The sequence below is a fragment of the Euprymna scolopes genome, chromosome 18 (genome assembly GCF_053919585.1).
Source record: "Euprymna scolopes isolate OS-2025 chromosome 18, ASM5391958v1, whole genome shotgun sequence".
Lineage (NCBI taxonomy): Eukaryota > Metazoa > Mollusca > Cephalopoda > Sepiida > Sepiolidae > Euprymna > Euprymna scolopes.
Genome location: NC_136499.1, coordinates 26,091,108 through 26,112,540, shown reverse-complemented (window position 1 = coordinate 26,112,540; position 21,433 = coordinate 26,091,108). Strand labels below are relative to the sequence as shown.

The following is a 21,433-nucleotide window of genomic DNA, read 5'->3' as shown; positions in this document are numbered from 1 at the left end:
ACGGTAATAAAAAATAAAACGTAGATATATATATAGTGATTCTTGATTGGTGTGTTCTTATCACTCCTGGCTATAAATATAATTGTCCAAATCTTTGTGATCATACCTAATATTGTGCCCAAAATATTACAACAGTTTATATATTTTAAAAATTTTACTTGGCTAAGTAATGAAAAATGATGTATAACAGAAAGTGGTAAATGTATAAAAAGGAGAAAGCTTTATGAATACATGCAGTTTTGGCTTTTTCTTTTTTTTTGGGGAAAGAAGGGTTGTTTTGCCCATGAACTGATATCTGGAGGCTTGTCACAATGTTGTCAAGCCAACATTAACCAAGGTAGGAAAACTGAGAAAAAAAGAGTTAAAGCAGCATATGTTTGAGATGCATGTAACTGGATTACATGTTGGCCAATTCAATAGACAGATAAAGGGACAAAGGACAAAACCACTGTCCATACAATGAGTGTTATAAATTGTAATAATTGTCTTTTGGTCGTCATTTTTACATTTTAGCAATTGTTCTCAATTTTTCAACACACAATGGATATGATGTAAGTGTGTAGGTTTGCTGTATTTGTCTTGAAACGGAATATTTTAATAATACTTTTATTTGATTTCAGATACTAATTTTTTGCCTGTTTGATGACACAAGAATTTCCAAAATGCTTACATTTGGAACAAGAAGAGCAAAGAGCAGCATTTTCCAACAAGCATGTTCCTTTTCGCAAGCTGTACGATGCCCCCTGAAGAGAATGTACCACAAGTCTGGAATCAAACAGACCAATGAATCTCGGACGAATCCCCTTCAAATTCAGATGATCTCAGAAAAGCTGCACAATCTGATTTTTTCCCAGACGCGTTCATGTCCAAATGATAAAGTCGAACTTGCTGTGAATCATCTAACAAGCCATAAACTCCTTTCTGGTTCACCCACGATTCTTCCTGACGTGAACCTTGAACTTCCGAAATTGATTGGTGAAAATATTGATGATCACTTTCGTAAGATTGCCCAGAGGCAAATTGATGGTTATCTTGCTTTATTAAACAACTTGTACTCACTACCTTTTTTACCTCTCAAACCAAAAGAATGGAGCTTTACGAAAGGATGGACAAGATATGATTCAAATGGCGTAGCGACGAGTGTGCCTTATCCTGAGGATCAGGCTTTAGTTTTTGATATTGAAGTTCTTATGATGGAAGGTAATTATCCGACTCTTGCCACGGCCGTCTCCCACCAATTTTGGTAAGTTAAATTTTACTTTTATTTCAGTCTGTTTTAATTAGTATTTTGTCAACAAGATTGAAATAAGTAAAAAAAATTTTTTTTTTTTTCCAACTATGTATATTTTTTTGTTTCACTATTGTTGAATATTTAGGGAATGCGGGAGGGGACAGTTCTTGTGTGGCTGTGACGTCAGTCGAAAAATGATTTCTTCCCATTCTCGCTTTCCCCACTTAGTCCCTAAACTTTAAAGTAGATGTCTCATGGAGTTTGTAAGAAACTCTGCCTTTACAGGCCGAGGAGAAGGGTGTTGCATACTCCGGATATCATCACTGAGTTGACCCTATGAAGTCATTCACTTTCAGAAGGTCATTTAACAATTAATACCTCAAATAATTTAAAAGCATACCTTGTTTTCTGGGATGTTGTCATACGTGTGTGCATGTGTTGTAGTGATTCTGCCAACTGATGACAGCTTGGATAGCTGTAATAAACAAAAACATCTGACATACTTCCTAATTTAACTTTTTTTTTTTTTATGTACTAGCAAGCCACCACATATCAAGGCGCAAAGGCAACTCGAAGATAAAGTTGAATGAGTTTGTCCGGAGCCTTGGTAACGTTGATTGGCACTGTGTAGAGTTTAATTATTTAGGAGAAGGACTCAATAAGTATTTGTTAACATTGGCCTTGAAAACTACTATATTGTAGTTAGCTAGGAAGTAGCCCCATGATATTGTGTTCTGCAGATGGGCACTTCTTACAAAGAAACTTTTCTCATGAGTTTTGGATACACAGAGAAAGAAAGAAAAATTATTTTCAGTTGTTGTAGTTAGATGAGTTCTTGCTGTGAATGTTTTACAGGGAAGAACCAGAGATTGGAGCTCTGTCAAGTGCCTAGCATTAAAATAATAACAGAGTAGAGAAAGACTAGCAACTTTTCTTTTGATGAGAAAGAAACTGTAGGAAAAAGAAAAGGACATTCTCCACTAGATAGTTGGTTTTGTACTTTCAGCAGTATTTCCCCAGATGTGGTAACAATACAATTCAGGGTCTTAGAAGATGAATGTTTTATTTGTTATGATGTTCAGTAAGGTGCATGAGTGGCATTGCAGATAAAAGAAACAAACATTCAAATAGCAAAGACCAACATATGGGTGGCATGTACAAGGATTCTTCCAAAAGTAAAGCCTCCTATCTTTTTCAACTCAAAAAGTTAAAGAGCTATGAAGACAGGAGTGGTACTATTAAAACGAATGACCTTTTATGCTCCAGAATTTATTTTTCTACATAGTCACCACCATTCTTAATGCATTTCTGCCAGGAATTCAATGACACATCTCTGCTTCTGATGCATGTCCAAGACGGGGATTGCTTTCTTAGAGTTTCACATCGTCAATATTTGCAACAGAGAGATGAAACTTTTAGGTTATGAATGCATGGGTTCAGTCATTATAACAGTGCAATTTTCCATTTTCCTTTGATCCATTCAGGCAGAATAAAAAATAGGAGACATTACTTTTGGAAAACCTCTCGTACTTACAGAGGACCAACCAACTGCGAGTCGGTAAAATTGTCACTAGCTTTTTCGACTCTCCATATTGCAAGCTTTCAACAACAATCTCTCAACAATGAGAACGACAACAAATTCATCATCATCATCATCATAGCATTTCACTCCAAATTGAGATCCATCATCGAGGCAGTGTCCGAGGCATCCCTCCTGTCCACATTGGAGTATGCTTCGCTTATGGAACATTCTGTGAGGATATGTGTGGTAGTCTGCATGTCAGCATCACAGGGACATCGAGCGTTCTGTACATAGGCCCATTTGTGCAGGTCGTCTTGTGTTTTGGCAACCTTCGCTTGGGTCCGGTTAAATGTTACCCACTCTTTCCATGGGGAGTACAGTTCGGAGTCTACCAATTCAAGGAGTTTTGTTTGTCTGAGGCAGTGGCAAAGCTCTTGTTGGATGGAAGTTGCTTCTGTGCTGCTCATCAGCCTCTGCTTTCACTATTGCCTCGAGTAGAACAGCGTTAAAACTGTCAAAGAACTTTAGTTATCAGATTTTTTACAGCTAATAACAAAACCATTATTTTCTCTTGGCGCCAAGCCCAACAGTCTGGCCCATTGTTGGGATGGCTTGTTCCCTACTAACTGAAGTATGGCTTTAGTCCCGTGCAGTTCCAGAAGGTCTATCCTCCTAGGCTTTGCCTTCTCCCTTTGAGAAGGGTTAGTTTATTTTTAATTACCTTAGCCACCCCTATTAGGGAATGCCAACAGGGCTGTGAAGCTTTTTATGCAATGCTCTTCTTCTAGGGTGGTGGCTTTACATATATTGTTTTCCAACCCTTGTGACACATCTTGCGTGGTAGGAAGATTAAAAACTTTTTTTATATAATGCTGTTTTGGATGTGTTCTATTTGACCAACTCTTCTTTATTTATTACTCTTTCTACTTTTCATAAAGTTAGTTCTCTCTATCGCTCTAAACCCAAAAGCTTGTGCCTATTCTCTATTTCTATAAATCTACTATCAAACCATGTATGGAGTACTGTTGTCATATTTCAGCTGGTGACTCTCTGTCTCATTTAAAGATTCTTGATAAAGTGCAGAACTGTATCTAATTTGGGTACTCATGCACTTATTGATCCATGCTGAAATAATAACGTTATTATTTAAAAAGCCATTTTTAACATGGGGAGGGGAGGGTGTTTTGTACCTATTCTGTACTTTAATCTTACAATTGAATAAAAAAACATATCATAAAACTTTAATTAAACTTGGAAATACGATTTAAAAAATAGTGCGGATCAGTAAGTGCACTAGCACCCTAATTTGATTAGCCCCTTTTCCTTCTCTGTACCCCCTTTCTCTATCAAACAGACGTGATGTTACTCGTTTCAGTCTTTTCTATAGATACTATTATGCCATATGTTCTTCAGAATTGTCTCATATATTTCCTGCTTCCTTTGTTCCAGCTTATTTGACTTATTGGCCTTGTAGTCTCCATCAATTCACTGTTTTGATACATCATTCCTACTCCATTCGACTGCAGGCTCATTAGAGCATTCTTCTTGCCCAGTTTTCCTCTTATTTAGAGTCTTAATTTTTTCAAAACTAAAGTCAATAAGCATCTTTTATCTTTGTGATAATGATCTTTTGTTTTTGTTAATACCTTACATCAAATGGCTTTATGCCTTGTCTGGAGCAACTTCTATAAACTAAAAAACAATAATTAAAGCATATCCATTTATTTTGGTTCATTTTTTTCATCTGCTTATTTTTTGTTTTTGTTTTTGTTTTGCAGGTATTCGTGGTGTAGTGATTATTTAATAGAAGAGAAATTCCAGTGGAGTCCCAAGCCACAAATGGAAGATTTAATTCCACTTGAATCAAAGCAAACACAAAACATTGTGAGTGCAAAGAGTCAAAAAGAACGAATTATAATTGGCCACAATGTTGGATTTGATCGTTCTTTTGTGAAAGAACAATATTATCTGAAGGTAATGAACCATTCTTAACCAGCAGACTTGCGGTATTTTGTCCATTCGCAAACTCATACATTCATTTCAAATGGGTCAGATGATTCTTTTGTTGACATTTGTTTCACTGATATCCGTTGAAATATGCATTTTGCATCTTCCAAAAAGCAATCAACAGTAAAGCCCACGTTTACCGAGTACATTTAAAGAAGACATTTATAGGGAGGACATTAAAAGCTGAGTTCCAATATATATACAAATAAAATGTTTTATTTGACTTGAAATATGTAAGAACAATAAGAGAGTGTTTTGAGTACATGCATATATGTATACGAATGAGCATGCATAAAGTAGTTTGTTGTGCGTATGAGTTCATTGTGTATACGTGTATGGATTAATATGAGAGTTTGTTGTGTGTATAAATTTGTTGTGCGTATAAACGTGTATGCATATCATTCTTCTTAATGTCCTAATGTCCAGGTTGCATTTTTGAAATTCACCAGATGTTATAATCAGGCTTTAGTAGAGTGTATTCCAATTTCTGCTGTAGTTGTTCATTTGAACCTGAAATCATACAAATTAGTCTGTCATCTCATAAGATGTATCACAATAACATAATGAATTTTCAAGAGTCTACGGCAATTTTAAATGCATGTACAAAAAAAGTCTGGAAACTTATTTAAGGCACCTCGTATATAATAGTAGCTTGGGTAGGTCAAAAAATGAGGAACAAAAGTATGACTGAAGAATGCTTTGTTTTCGGTTTGCATGTGGTTGCAAATTTACTGTACAAGTTTGCATGTGGTTGCAAATTTACTGTACAAGTTCTCAACGTGAAAACTGAAAGATAGGGTTGGTTTTTCAGCTGTTTATCATGTTATCTATTATATAATTAATATTAATTTTAATTATTTTTAACATATTTAAACAAAGGAAAGGAATGGATTGAGCAGAGGTGGAAGAGGGCTGGAGGAGAGGGAAGTGGACAAAAGGGAATCAAATGAAGACAAAAATAGAGAGATAGAAGTTTCAATATAAAGGTTTAAACACGCTTTTAATCTCTTCTATTATTTTTTTTATGGATCCAGCCAATGCTGAGTAATCCTGGTAGTTATCTCTGTGTGTATGTCCAGCTAAAGCTAAAAAAAATGACAAAACAAACACCAACAAAGTTGTAATTTCTTCATAGGCATTATCTAAAATAAAAAAGGAATTTTCATTCTTGGATTCTAAACTGACAGAAATTTCATCAGAAAAGGAGGGGGGGGGTCTATTTTCCAACCATTAACTAAATGGAAGTAATTCTGATTTTTTTTTTTTTTTTTTTTTTTCAAGGTATTAATTCCTTTATGTAGATTCCTCAAGGAATGAGTCACATAAGAGAGAGTTGTCTCTGTATCTATATCCAGAGAGAAAATTAGCTGGTCTGAGAAGAAATAGAGGGTGGATAGGAGAAGGTAGGTGGGTAGAAATAGAATTTTTTTAATAAAAATATGTTACACTTTGATCCGAGGCAACGCTGAGTAGCCCTGCTAATCTATTATATAAAAGGCAAAATGTGTGTGCGTGCGTGTGTGTGTGTGTTGGTATGTGTTTGTATATCTTCCAAAAACTTTCGACATGTGCAACGAACACTGACAAAATCAGTATCGTGAGAAAGATACATCTCTCAGACAACAAATATCCAAATATTGGCCCAAAACATTAATTCTTTGACGTCAACTGGGCCGTTTTTTTTTTGAAGGAGGGGGTCAGTTTTTGCGACAACATTTTTGCAAAGTATTCACGCTTTGCGATCTCGACGTATTTATAAAAGACCTTATTTTGAAGGGCTGTGATGTCACAAGTCACATGGGTGAGATGACTAAAACATTTGTTTTTTCACCTTCTTTTCCTCTTTCACTTTACAGGTTTGAGCCTGGCTACTGCGTTTTTTTTTGTTTTTTTTAGGGCTTGGTTGCTCAATACCTTTATGATAAAACCTCTTCAAACTCAGGCAACACTTTTTAATATTTTATAAATTAGTTAACTGATTTTTCAAACTGACTTATTCCTGGTTCAAACAATATAACCCAAACTCAATAGAACTAATCAAAAGAAATATGTTTAGGAATTTTTTAGATGAGTATTGATAATTTCTATTATTCAGACTATTGCTCTCATCTTGAGTGTTATTTACACAATATTTCTGCTAATGTAACCTCCAAAACTCAATTTTAAGTTCTATTTTTCTGAGCGACACTCAAAATATAATTGCAAATTACTTAAGACTTCTATCCTGTCATGGCTGATGGAACAAGAGCATGCTACCTCCATGGATTACATAAAGTGTCTTGTTCAAAATTCTGTGTAGATTCCCAAGTCTGACAGAAGGATTCCCGAGTTTGTCAAGATGAACGTGAAATGTAAAAATAACACTCAAGAACAGTATGAAAATATATTTTAAAGTATTTCTAAAACTTTATTTTAAAGGGTACCAAGCTGCGTTTTCTTGATACAATGTCATTGCATATTGCCACAGTTGGTTTTACAACTTTCCAGAGAATGTTATTCCAGGCGAATCGAAACCATACATCGCGAAGTGAAGTGAGGGAACATCTTGAAAAAAGCAAGTATAGACCAGGAAAGCCGGTATGTAATGCAGATTTTTCACTTGATTTTATTTATTTTAATATTTCATTTATTACTAGCTGTATTTACCTGGTGTTATCTGAGTTGAGACATATTGTCATGGCTTTGAAAAATAAGTAATCTATACATATATAAAAGACAAAATGCACGCGAGAGTTTTTGTCCAAGAAAGGCTTTTTTCGCCAGGGTTCCCAGGGTTCCCAGGGGGGTTACTATCGCTTAGAAGTGTTTATATACCCCTTAAATAATAATGTCTAGGATTTGCAGAAATTTATTTACAGCGACTTTTACAAAATTATTGCTATTTTGGCTTCTCACGTGTTGATTCGGCTTTTTTTTCGTATAAAAGCGAAACTGATATGAAACTGATAAAAGTTCTCAGCTACGGGCCGGGAATGTCCATCCGATGGACATTTGGTCAGTGTCGGTTTTCACTGTCATATCAGACAATTGCTTTCATTTGGGCATTCTCTTAATAAAAGGGGAGCTGGTTTTCCCTCAACATGTTGGGGAAACAAAACCAAAAAACAAACCCAAAAGAATTATCCCGCAGTAAAATAAAGTGCAGAATTAAATTCGGCACGCACCTGCCACTTGTGCGGTTATGAACGTTTCATTCACTGTAGCGTGATATTTGACCTCATTAAACATGCACCTGTCACATCACTTTTTTAATGATTTTATTTCATACATTCTCACTTCTCTGCCATCGTAGTGTGGCGGTAAGTCCTCAGCCTATTAACCTCAAGGGTTCGGGTTCGAGTCTACCTACCTACCAAAACTTTTTTCTTTTATACCTCCAAACCCCCTGGCAATACCGGGTACCCTCTGCTAGTCTATAATATAAATCTCAATCGTTGGTTTGTATGTATGTTTGTATCGTTTTGAAGCTTGACGTCTCAGATGACAAATATCGAAAAATTGGCCAAAAACAGTCATTCCTTCACCCTCAACTGGCCAGTTTTCTACAAGGAGGGGTTGGTTTTTGCATCGCCGTTTTCGCAAGTCATTGTATCGTTTGGATTGACTACACTTAATTTAACGTTTGAAATTTCTAGTTGGACGATGGGGACATTGGCTAAGACATCATGATATTTTTAACCTTTTTTTTCTCCTTCGCATTACGAGTTCGAGCCTGTCTGCTCACTACTACTTTTTTTTCTTTAACACCTCTGCCTTCTGTTTTGATTCTGCTCTCCCTCGCTACTACCACTTTTTAACCCCCCCCCCGGGGGTTCCTTACTACACCACCTACACACACCTGGGCAACAGGCATCCCCGCTACTGTTTTGATTCCCCCCACCAGGGTTCTTTACTACACCAACTAAACACCCGGGCAATGCCAGGCACCTCCGCTAGTATCTATATATATAAAAGCGAAAATGTATGTGTGTTTGCTTTTTGTGTATGTCTACAAAAGGCTTTTTTGGCCGTCATTCTCGGTTGGCTCGCTCGTTCTTAAATCCTTTTATATGCTGTCTAAATAATAATATCTACAACTAAGGAACTCTGGTCGCAGCTATCTTTAATTTACCCGACTTTTACAAGCTATTTTCGAGATATTTTGTGATCGTCGCGTAGCGGGGAAAACAGAAACTGGTTTCCAGCGCAAAACTAGGTCAAACATCAGGTAACTTTCTCGCACCTGCTAATTTTACTTTATGAACGTCAACTTAACACACTTATCAATTCATCTGTTCCCGTGGTCGAGATGATTAGGTTGCAGGTTTTTTTTCCATTTCCTTTCCACTTCCGCGTCAAAGGTTCAGGGTTCAAGCCTACCTTTCTACTAAAACTTTTTTATTCTTTTACACCTCCAAACACCCGGCCAACGATTTTTTTTTTTTTAACAGAGTTGTTTTGATCTACCCCCCCCCTCCCACCAACACACACCTCCAAACACCCGGGCAACGCCGGGTACCCCCGCTAGTATAATATAAAAGGCAAAATGTGTGTATATGTGTGTGTGTCTGTGTATCTGCCAAAACTTTCAACAGACACGTCGGACCATGACAAAATTGATATCGTTTTAAAGCTCGGTCTCTCAGACCACAAATATCGAAAAATTGGTCCAAAACATTAATTCTTTTACCATCAACTGGGTTATTTTTTACAAGGCAGGGTCACTTTTTTTGTCAACATTTTTGCAAGTCATTCAAACCTTGCATCAACGACGTCGCATAAAAGATATTATTTTGACCACCCATGATGTGTCACAATTGCGGTGGGTGCCTTGATAAGACCGTTTGCTTTTTTCATCTCCTTTTCCTCTGGCACATTATGAGTTCGAGCCTGCCTACTATTCCTAATTTTTTTTTTTTTTTTTTTTTTTTTAAGCTTGCAATTTTGTTTTTTTTTCTCAACCAACACACACACTTCTACACATCCGGGCAATGCCGGGCACCCAGCCTAGTCTATAGTATAAAAGGCAAAATGTGTGTGTGTTTGCATGTCTGCCAAAAATCTTTCGACAGACACATTGGACTGAGAAACAATTGCCATCTTTTGCAAGCTCAGTCTTTCGAGCGAAAAATATAAAAAAATTGGTCAAAAACATTAATTCTTTGACCATCCACTGGGCTGCTTTTTTCAAGGCATCATTTTTTGTGTCAACACTTTTGCAAAGTCATTCATGCCTCCCGATCTCAACATACATATAAAAGATGTTATTTCAAGGCCCATGACATCACAAGTTGTGTGGGCGAAATGACTAACGCGTTTGTTTTTTTCACCCCCTTTTCCTCTTAGCATTTCAGGTTCGAGCCTGGCTACTGCGGCTATTTTTTTTTTCACTGCTATTTGTTTTAGGGCTGGGTTGCTCAATACCTTTATGATAAAACCTCTCCACATCTGGGCAACGCCAGGTACTCCCGCTAGTCTATTATATAAAGGCAAAATGTGTGTTAGTATGTGTGTGTTTGTATGTTTGCCAAAAACTTTAAACACCCGTAAGGAACACTGACAAAATCATTATCGTTAGAACGATCTATCTCAAATGACAAATATCCAAAAATTGGCTAAAAACATTAATTCTTTGACTGTCAACTGGGCCATATTTTGCAAGTAGGGGTCAGTTTTTACGTCAATATTTTTGTAAGTCATTCATGCCTAGTGATCTCAACGTACATTTAAAAGACTTTATTTCGAAGGCATTTGATGTCATAAAGTCGTCGTGGGTGAGACAGCTAACGCATTTCATTTTTTCACCTCCTTTTCCTCTTTTACGTTACAGGTTCAAGCCTGGCTACTACAGCTAATTTTTTTTTATTGCACTCCACAGGTACTCATGGGTATTTAGTTATATTTTAGGGGATTGGTTTCTCAATAACCTTACTATACCACCTCTTGACACCCAGATAATGCTGGGTACCCATGCTAGTCTATTATATAAAGGAAAGATGTCTGTGTGTGTTTCTAGGTCTGCTAAAAACTTCCATATCTAACTGGGTCAAAACCGGCATTATCTGAAGGATCAATGCCTCAGATGCATACTATGTGAAAATTAGAAAAAAAGATTAATTCTGTGGTAGTCAACTGAACCACTTTTTGGAAGGGGGCCTTTTTCGCAGCATGTTTTTCACAAATCACGCACGCATATCGAACTAAAGCTGTTTTTAAGAAGCTTATTTTGCAATGACATGATGCCATAAGAGTTGTGGCCGTGTTGGCAAACACATTTGCCTGTAACTTTTAGCTTTCTTTCACTTTTCATGTTCAAGCCTGGCTGCTGGGGCTGATTTTTTTTTTTTACGGTCACACAGGCACTCCCTGGTATTTTGATTGAAAGAAAAGTTGTTTTGATTCATGCATTTTTATTTTTTGGCGGAGGGGAGTTTTTTTTCCAGCACACAGGCAACAAAAAGTGCTCAATATCTGAAGAATAGCTTCTTCTTTTCATATTCCTTCTGCCAAAATATCTGGTGGGGAGGTTGTCACATACTTCATATTTTTTGAGGCGATTACATTTTCGTGTTTTTATTCGTTATTTTATTTTTGAAATTGTTGTGGGGATATCAATGAAAGTGTTCAATATCCTTAGTATAACAGGTGTGTCCAAACGGAACTTTATGTTGACCCAGGCAATGCTGGGTATCCATGCTAGTTTATAATATAAAGGTAAATGTCTGTGTCTATGTATGTCTAATGAAAACTTGAAAAAATTCTCTACAAAACTCCATAAAGTTGGTATTATTTTTATCAGTTTAACCCTGGAAAAGTAATATCTAAAATTTAGAAAAATTAACTCATTCTTTGTGGGTCAAATGGCCATTTATAGCATTTAATGTTATCGAGAAGTAAGCACATCTTTTAATGTTATCATGTAAAGGGAAATAACTGATTTTTTTTCAGAATTACTTTTCTTGTGATGACAAGTTATATTTGAATGTATGTCCAAAAAGAGGAGTGGGATGGACAAAGAAAGAGGAGGGGGGAAATGGGGAGAGGTAAAAAAGAAAAAAGAAAAGAATAGAAGTTATGTTACATTTTTGCTCTGGGCGATGCCGGGTAGCCTTGCTAGTTCTAAATATGTCATGTTTACAATATAGGCTTTCAGGCTATTGCATAGAATTGGACTAAATATCAAGAATACTAATTGTAATACAGTCCCCTCCAGTTGTTAGAATAATGGTTTTTCTTTGGTTTGTATATCTTAAGAGCATAAACATATCATATACAATCCCTTTGTGGAGAGGGGGTGTATTTCCTCCCTGAGCACCAAAGAGTTCCTATTCCATCAAGAATCGCCCATTCAAACAATAAATTGAGGAGCATAGATATATGTTGTGCTTTCAGCCTAATAGTCAAACTTCTAAACTTCTACAAAGTGCTGTTAAATCATTGCTATGCCATTTTTCATCATCATCACCACCACCACCACCTCAGAGAGGGACAGCAAGATGTTTGTCCACATTATATTTAAATTTCTGTATTTTGGGACAGTTAGATAAACAAGGGGCAAGAAGTCCAAAGGCAAGTAAGGAGAAAAGAAAGTGGACCCTATGTTTACTTTCAGAAGCCTCGTAACTCTTCCTTTCTTTATTTTATCCTTTAGTCTTCATTTCATGAGCAATATTTCTGACAAAGGGAGAATTACTGTCTTTTGGACTGGAATCTGTCTATAATACCTATTGTTGGTTAGTTTTTGACATTGAAATGGTATTTTTAGCTCCTTACATCAAGTGGCTTCATGCATTGTCTCAAGCAATTTCCAAAGAAAAAAGTATTATGAGGAAAGTAGAAAATCTTCTGACATTTAGAAATCTCTACGATTAAATAGTTGGATTTTACTTCTAATTACATCTGATCCTTTTTTCTTCAATTGATTGTTCCTTTCCTGGGTACCAAAAAGTTTCTATTTCATCCAGAAACTTTCATTCAAACAATGTTGTGCTTTTAGCCTAACAATCAAAGTTTCACATAAAACTGCAAAACAATTGGTTTCTAGTTTAATATAATATATTTAATAGAATCATTGTAGAATAGTTGCTGGTTATCCAGAATTCCCACTATATTAAAAAACAAAAATACAGAAAAATCCTTATCATGACGGAACAAATGATCATATTCCAAAAATGATGTAAATTGATCAAGTAGTTTTGTAAAGAAAATCCTTTTTAAATAATTTTCAGCAATTGATGGGAAATCTTAGGTATTATAAGGCTGATCTTGCAAGTTTGAATTATTGTGGAGTTATCTTCTTGGTTCTTTCAGATGGCAATATGAGACCATATCTTTTGCTTAATTATTGCATTTGATTTTCTTTGTTAAAAATAAAACTACTTAATCAATTTATATGATTTTCGGAATATGACATTTTTTTTATTCCATCATAAATACATAAAGTTTTTTTTTTTTTTTGTATTTTTGTTTTTATTATAGGGAGAATTCTAAATAGTTATTTAATATATATATTAATGGATGCTTGCATATATATGCGTGTATCTACTTAACCTGCTTTATGTACAAACATACAAAAAAGTGAACAAGTACCCAGAAGTTATAAGTTGAGTTTCAATGTGTATATCGTTTTTATCTCTCTTTTTTTTTTTTTTTTTTTTTAAAACCAACTGCAGAGTAAAAGGTCTGCATTTTCTGTTTCAGAATATCGAATGGATGGAGACAGGAAGTATGAATAATTTGAATGATGTCTACCAGTTTCATTGTGATGCTCCTCCCTTAGATAAAAGCACAAGGGATATTTTTGTAAGTGGAACCATGAAAGACGTGCGCGAACAATTCCAGGTTTGTATTTTTTTTAAATGAGTCTAAATATCTCTCTAAGAGTCTCCGTCTGTCCGTCTGTTTTTTTTTTCTTGTTAATGTTAGTTTCATTGATGAGACTAATCATTGGTATGTCGGTCTGTCACTCATAAAGTTGAAATAGCATTTTTATTGGTTTGTTGTGCTTGGGTTTGAATTAGAATTTTCAGAGTTAAGTGCACAAATTGAATGAATCTACTCTTGTTTTTTTTTTATGTTTATCGTCATTGTTGTTGTCATCGGTTTGACATCTGTTTTAAATGCTGGCATGTGTTGGCTGTCTTTAAGAAATTGACTTCCAGACCAACCTATCATTAGTCAGTCCATTCTTATCAGTTCCTACTATGTTTCTTCAGGCTCCCTCTGTGAACTGTACCTGCTGCCTCAACTGTTCTACATCTACTAACTCAAGAATTCGTATCCATTTTTTTTTTTAATGTGGTCAGATCATCAAAGTCTTCTATTTTCATGATGATGATGATCATCATCATCATCAGTTTAATGTCTGTTTTACATGTTGCCATGTGTTGTACGTCTTTAGGAAATTAACTTCCAAAGTAACCTATCATTGACCAGATCTTTATTTATCTTTCTCCCTAGTCCATCGGTAACACTTCCATCCATGTTTCCTCGGCTTTCCTCTGTGAACTGACCCTGCTACTTTAACTGTTCTACATCTACCAACCCAACAACTCTTATTCAATTTTTTCATATCATCGAAATCTCTGTATATTGTCAAGACTTATTTTTTTTCTGAAGTCAAGAAATCTAAGTTTGTCTTAAAGAATCACACTACATATCTCATATCATTTCTCACCATGCAACACCTGTCCTCAGTCCTCACTGGCCAGTATTCACTTCCATACACGATCACACTACATACACCTGTTTGAATGTTATAGATATTAACATTAATTTGTTACTCCTTCTCCTTCCTGAATAGAATTATAGAATTTTTACTAAATTTAGTGTTTTAAATTGTTGTTAATAGTAATGACGAGCTTAGTTTTGCAATTTCTATCATAAATAATGAGCATACATACTTATTAGAGTTAATGAGGATTATATATGATATCTCGGTATTTGTACAGTTTAATCAAGACATTAAAAAAATAAAAATATCGAAGAAAAGGTTATATTGTACGTATCCATTATGGAATGAAGTTCTCCAAAAAAAATTTCACTTAATTTCATCAAGTATTTTTTTTTTTTTTTACAGCAAAAAAACAATTTGTTATGATACTGAGCAAAAGGTTCGATTTTTAGGAAGAAAAGCTAGTATTAAAGATGAGGGAGTGTTAACGCTTTAAACTGAGTTATCTAAAAAAAATTCAAAGATGTTTATCATAAAAATGTGCTTTTCCGCTGTAAAAAACGTTTTTCCACTGTAAAAAAAACAAAAAAACCCAAAAACCTACTCTATCAAATTAAGTAAAATTTTTTTTTTTTTGAGATCTTCAGTCCAAAATGGATGTGTACAATATAACCTTTTTTTTTTTTTTTTGTTTTTCGATATTTTCATTTTTTAATGTCTTGATTAAATTGTACAAGTGCCGATATCTCTATATGATATGTTTTTTGTTTGTTTTTAAACATTTTCATATAATGTGATTAAATACCTGGTTGATGCTCGTAAACAAATAATAAGAGTTAAAAATTGGTACAAACCTCTGGTTTTGTGCAGCATGTTGGGTCCGGTCATGGGCACCACCATCCCTTCAAAAAAAGCAAAACCAATGGTTGTTGCATCTAATTATATACTAGTGGAGTAATGAGATTTCTTATTACTTCATAGGCAAATGAGATGCTGCCGGCTTGAATAAAAAAAGCTTGTTTTTTTCAGAGACGTGAACGAATTTGGAGTTGTGAATTTGAATGGCAGTGTGAAAACTTTAACCAGAAAAGTTTTAAGATAAAAATACAGAATAGTTAACAATCTATTATTTAACCACATATAATTTGAAATCAAGGTAGGTCTGATTCTGATAGAATTAGTTATGATTAGAATTATTTAGAAGAATATTACGTATTATGTTGTGTTTCAACCTTGTGTCATACATATACATGTAGAAAACTAAGTTGGCATAATCATTAAAGTTTACAAATTGTATTTATACTTTGGTAGTTGCATATTCTTTCTATACACACTTCTGCATGATCCTTCCAGATTAAGGTAATACTACTCAGTAAATAAACTTTTATATATCAAAAAAAGGACAAACTTCAGGCAAAACTGATAGAAGATAGTAGCATTTATTCAACTTGATCTTTGTTCCAAATCAATTATTGAAAATTTAGTAAAATTAGTAAAAAATACTTATTTTGCTTTACTTTCTTCATTAGAAGTTATAAGCTTTTAACATTTGTATATGTACTGATACTGAGTAAAGTAATCACTTTTGTTTAATTTGTAACATAAACAAAAATTGTCCTTTTACCTTTTTTTTCTTTAATATTCTTATTTTCTACTAGCTGCGGATGGGGCATTCTATGTAATGCCAGACATTCACCTGCTATCTCATACATTCCAACTGAGACATTGTTTTAAGATTCTAACCATTCCTTCAAGTGTAAAGGTTTGAATTTCTTTTGCACTTGGTTCACTGGATATATTTTCAAGGTAGATTTTGAAATTCTTTTGAATGAGTTTGGTTGCTCCTGTAATTACTGGAATGAATAGGTATATACATAAACTTTAAAGAAAATTAAATACCTACTGGAGAGAACTTGAATGCCTACTAGACACTATCCTCAAGTATCTAAGGTTTCTCTGTACAGGGGGTTTGTCAGATCCACCTGGCATGAGGATACTTTTCCCTAGAAGTAAACCCTGACCAAATATTCAAAATCATATAGTATTCACAGCTCAAATAAGATCTCCTTAGTATAGCTAACCTACCTTAGCTTTTACAAGGAATGATGCATCTTCTCCATGTGATGTTACCTCGAGTAGCAAGATGAAGCTGGATGCTCATCCAAACTAAATAAATTCTTGTCCTAGAATCCAGTAAGGTCAAGATACCATAAGAAAGGTGTGTGTGTGTATATATATATATATTTTTTTTTTTTTCTTTAGCAAAATAAATTTTGATTAATTTCCTAACTATTCGCTATTGATGATTCTTCCTTTCTTCCCTTTTGTGTCAGCCATTACTAAGCCAAAGTCTCTAGTATGAATTTTAGGAGCCTTGAAGCTATTTTTATTTCTAGATATAAAGATTACTATTGCTACATCTGTAGCAGCAGGAGCAGCATTTAATCACAGTTTAAAATTTTGAATATATTTGGTTTATAACATCATTGCTGATCAGTTATAGGAGTCAACTTCCTTTCCAGCTGATCCAATCAAAGACCATCACTCAGACAAGTTGACCACATGACAGAGTTTATAAAAGGTTAAACCTAGGGCAATTCCTTCCCTTTCTTCCTGGCTCTTGAACTGAAAACATCTCCATGTGGCTCAGACAAATCCTTAACTAATCTTTTGGGATGCAACAGAACCCACCCAAACCTTTTGGCCCGGGGATCAACTAAGACGAGGATACAAAGAATCCAACATGGCTACCACTAAACCTAGACTCAATTATGCTACACAGATTCTTTTCTCATTTTAAAGACTTCTCTAATCTTTAATGATGCACACTTCTACTATTATAACATGTATCCATGAACTCTCTCTTTTAACAAGTTTGTCTAATCTTTCATCTACATCCATACACATTAACTCTTTCCAATACTAACCATCACCTTTTCTCACAAGTTTACTAATGAAGATGTTCAATAATGTTCTCTCCTCTGATCTTGAGCACGTGGTACAATGGGGGAAGAGGTGGCTGGTTACTTTTAATGCATCTAAAACGAAGCTTCTATCTTTACATCATCAGTGCTCTGATCCCCATCTGGCATCAATTGAAATGGATGGTTCTCATCTTGGGGAGGCTCCATGTTTTGATAAGCATCTGGGATTGACCTTTACTCCTGATCTGAAATGGAACACGTACATCAAATCTGTTGTCAAGATTGCTGGAAAAATGGTCTGATCCTTCTACTGCTCCAGTAGATATCTCACTACTGGTGCAATTCTTTGTCTATATAAAAGCCAAGTACGTTCAAGGATGAAGTACTGCTGCCATATCTGGGCAGGAGCTGCTAAAAACAGCCTATCCTGCCTTGACAGAGTACAAAATAGACTTTGTAGCCTAGTGGGGGATGCCCTTTTCTCTTCCCTGCAACCTCTCTCCGACAAAAGGGACATTGCGAGCCTGTCTTTGTTTTATCGTTATTTCCATGGCAAGTGCTCATCCGAGCTCCAATCTCTGGTTCCCTCTTGCCAATCTTTTACGAAAAACACCTATCTAGCTCTGAAACCACTGTCAGTAATTTCCCCTACTCTTTTTCTGTGCCTAAATCAAAATGTAGATTCCATTAACAAAGCTTCTTTCTTAGAAATGCACACCTATGGAACTTTCTTCGGTTTGCCTGTTTCCCACCTGACTACAACTTGGATGTCTTCAAGTCCAACATAACCAAGTTCCTGATAAACTGCCCCCTTAAGTAAAACACTTTATCAAATCTCCATTACTAACGATTACTACGATATTGTCCCATTGATTACTGTACATGCAATAACCCTTACCCCTGAGTGGCCTCCGGGCCTTGATAAATGGTGACTTCCATGTAAAAAAAAAAATGTTGTTATTAGAAAGAACTCTTGTTTTCAATTCTCCATTTTGGTGACCCCCGACATGATGCGAACATGCAACGTTCGTCGACATCTATTCTATATTTCGGTGAGCCAGAACATGCAACCTTCGAAAGCTTTGTTGGTTATCTCGTTTTTCTTAGCCCCTTTAAAAAATGAAAACTTTCAGTACTGCTAACACTTCATATTGCAGTAATATTTTCCTTTCATAAAATACAAAGAAAAAGAAACAAACTGCGTTTTAACCAAATACTCATCACTAAAAAAAAGATACACTTTTCAACAACCAAACACTTTTCACAGAAAAGAAAAAACATTTTCAAATGGACATTTGTCACACACACACAAAAAGCTAAAAAACACTTTTTATGGAACACATTTTCACTGGAATATGTTCAACTCGATACATTTTGCCGAAACAAAACAAAAAAAAAACACAATTTTTTTTTTTTTCTTTACCAGACATTTTTTAACTGAAAAACAATGGCTCCAAATATTGACAAAAAACAAAAACCAATTTTAAAAAAGGAGTGAATACTCTAATAGCTGAACTTTCAAGCTGCCTTTTTCTGTTATAATCTTATTACATAAACACTCACTTCAGATATTGAAACAAACAAACAAAAACAAAACAAAAAAAAAACCCGGGTCAACTTGACGCCATTAAATGCACATGATGTAAATATTTATTCATGACAATAAGCACATTTTCCCCAACTGGCTGACACTGAAAATTAAAAATTTCTTTTCACTGAAAAGCAGCAATATTTTTTTCCACAGAAAAAATAAATAAATGTTCGCTGAACATTCGAGTTGGCAAGATAAATTTGTTATTGGTGACCAGCCATTCAATATAACCTTCACTGATGGACAACTCAAAACTTTTTTTCATAAAAGTTATCTGAAGTAACATTTTCAACAAAAAATGTGTCACTGATGTTCAACGAGGAACAGCAACTTAACGACTTCAAATTCCATTAGAATAGTTCAAATTTAAAGAAATTGTATACAACACTTCTTCAGAAATATATTTGAACACTGTCATAACAACAAGCCTTGTGTTGACCTTAAAGCAGATTTTACAAAACTGTTACAGACAGACAAATTCAAAATCCTTGTTAGTTCAAATTTTCGTCAATCAACGAAATATTAATTCTGTTACCGACGTACATATACCTACATTCACACAAAAGAATCGCTTTTTTTTATTTTGGAAAAACTTTTTTTGTTTTCTATTGAAACCAATCCAGGCAGGAAGGTATCTATAGCAGTAGGAACAGCATATACTCGTGGCTTAAGATTTCGAATATGTTTAGTTTATAACATCATTTCTGATTAGTTGAAGCAGTTAATTTTCTTTCTGGCTTGTCCAATCAAATACCATCACTCAGACAAATTGACCACGTTTATCTTTATTTTTAAAGCAATTATAGTTTTATGACCTTACCAATCAGACTTAGGGTTAGTGGTAAAAAAATTTAATGAACATCCCTAAAAAGTTAGAATAACCCAGAAACAATCATTTTAGGTTAAATTTATGGACAAAACTGATCTCTCACTCTAAATTCTAAAATAGTTTCTTTTTTTCTTTCTGCCAAATTTTTCAAGGTGTTCAAATGTAATCTCATTTTTGGTGAGTGATTTTGCTGAGGATGTAAATCTACAAATTATCCATCATTATTAATATTATTATTAGTTGTAACCTTTTTTTTTTTTTTTTTTACAGTAAAATAAATCCGTCTACTGCATATCTGTGCTACTGGCAGTTGCAATAACCAACCAAATCTTTATAATTAAGGTCAAATCATGAACATTTTTTTGATAGAGAGGAAGTACAGAATAGTTAACAAAGCATCCCCACCTTATCCTCTTCATGTTAAAAATGGTTTTCTAAATAGTAACATCATTATTTAGAAATTCATTCTTAAGATGCGAAGGAGGCTTTGTTAACTACTCTGTTTTCACATCTTTTGCATACCAATTGTCAACTATTTTCAATTGTTTATGGAAAAGTTCAAATAGCATTTGATAAACTAATGCAAATTGGCTTTTTTTCTTTTTTAAATTTTAGTCGCCTCACTATTTTCAGTCAATTACAATGAAAATATTTGAGAAAAATATTTAGAAAGACCTACTCATGTAATATACCCCACCTCCTCTCCAGTGTATTTTGTACATTAGTGAAAATATATGCAGACATTATGCAGGATTTTCACAGTAATTTGAAAATAAAGAAAGCAACAAATCTTCACATAAATATTTAGAAAGTTTTACAGAATTAGAATCAGTAATTGCATCGGAATTGTGAATTTAAAACAGAATTGGTAATTGTATTGGAATTGGGAAAAATTTGGGAATCATTCCATCACTAGTCTTTACCCAAGACACTCAATGTTTTCAAGAATCAACATTTCTATTATTTTTCATGTTTCTGAATTTTTGGGATGAGGATTGATATTTGTATTATTCAGATTACTGTGACCTCTGACTTTCTTCAGGTGTATCGTGTCAAACTCAGGAATCTGCGAGAACCGGTATGGAATTTTGAAGGAACCTTTAATTTAATTCAAAGGGGTAGCATGCTCTCATTCTGTAAGCTATGACCGGGTAGAAGTCTTAAGTAATTTGCAATTGTATTCTTAGTATTATTCATACTGAGGATTTAACCTTCAACCTCCAGAAGAGTTTCACTTAGAACTGTATTTTACCAAATACTTTATTGGTTACGTCATGGGTTCTATAATTTTCAAGTTGTAAGTATATTCAAATAAAGTAAGATGTAATTTCTTGAACATTACGAGTGAACTCCAAGTCCACAATATAATGTCCAATCTTTTGATCAAAATGTACGTATTAAAATACTTTTGATAACATAGTTTCATCTTCACAACCCTAGGAAGAGTTTGTGAACAAACAAGAACTGCAACTTTGTAAGCGTGGTGTCCATCTATTCTATAAAGGGCAGTTGTTTCTCCCCCTTTTTATTTTTTATTTTGTTCTAAAAAATGCCAGACATTCACCCGCTACCTTATACATTAAAACAGACCTTTTTAAGATTCTAACTATTCATTCAAGTGCAGTTGTTTGTATCTCTCTTGCACTTAGTTCACCAGGTATATTCGCTAGCCAGTTT

At 34.6% G+C, this 21,433-nt stretch overlaps 1 protein-coding gene across 3 annotated transcripts in view; it reads left to right on the top strand.

Moving 5' to 3' along the window:
- Nucleotides 1–21,433, top strand: part of LOC145297542 (DNA polymerase subunit gamma-1-like) — a 231,559-nt gene that overhangs the window by 67,021 nt on the left and 143,105 nt on the right. For all 3 annotated transcript variants that reach the window (XM_080143503.1, XM_080143500.1, XM_080143504.1), the window contains 4 exons: nt 621–1,243; nt 4,532–4,727; nt 7,179–7,337; nt 13,440–13,580. In XM_080143503.1, the coding sequence (XP_079999629.1) occupies nt 663–1,243; nt 4,532–4,727; nt 7,179–7,337; nt 13,440–13,580 (1,077 nt within the window). In that variant the 5' untranslated portion in view covers nt 621–662. The remainder of the gene's footprint in view (nt 1–620; nt 1,244–4,531; nt 4,728–7,178; nt 7,338–13,439; nt 13,581–21,433) is intronic.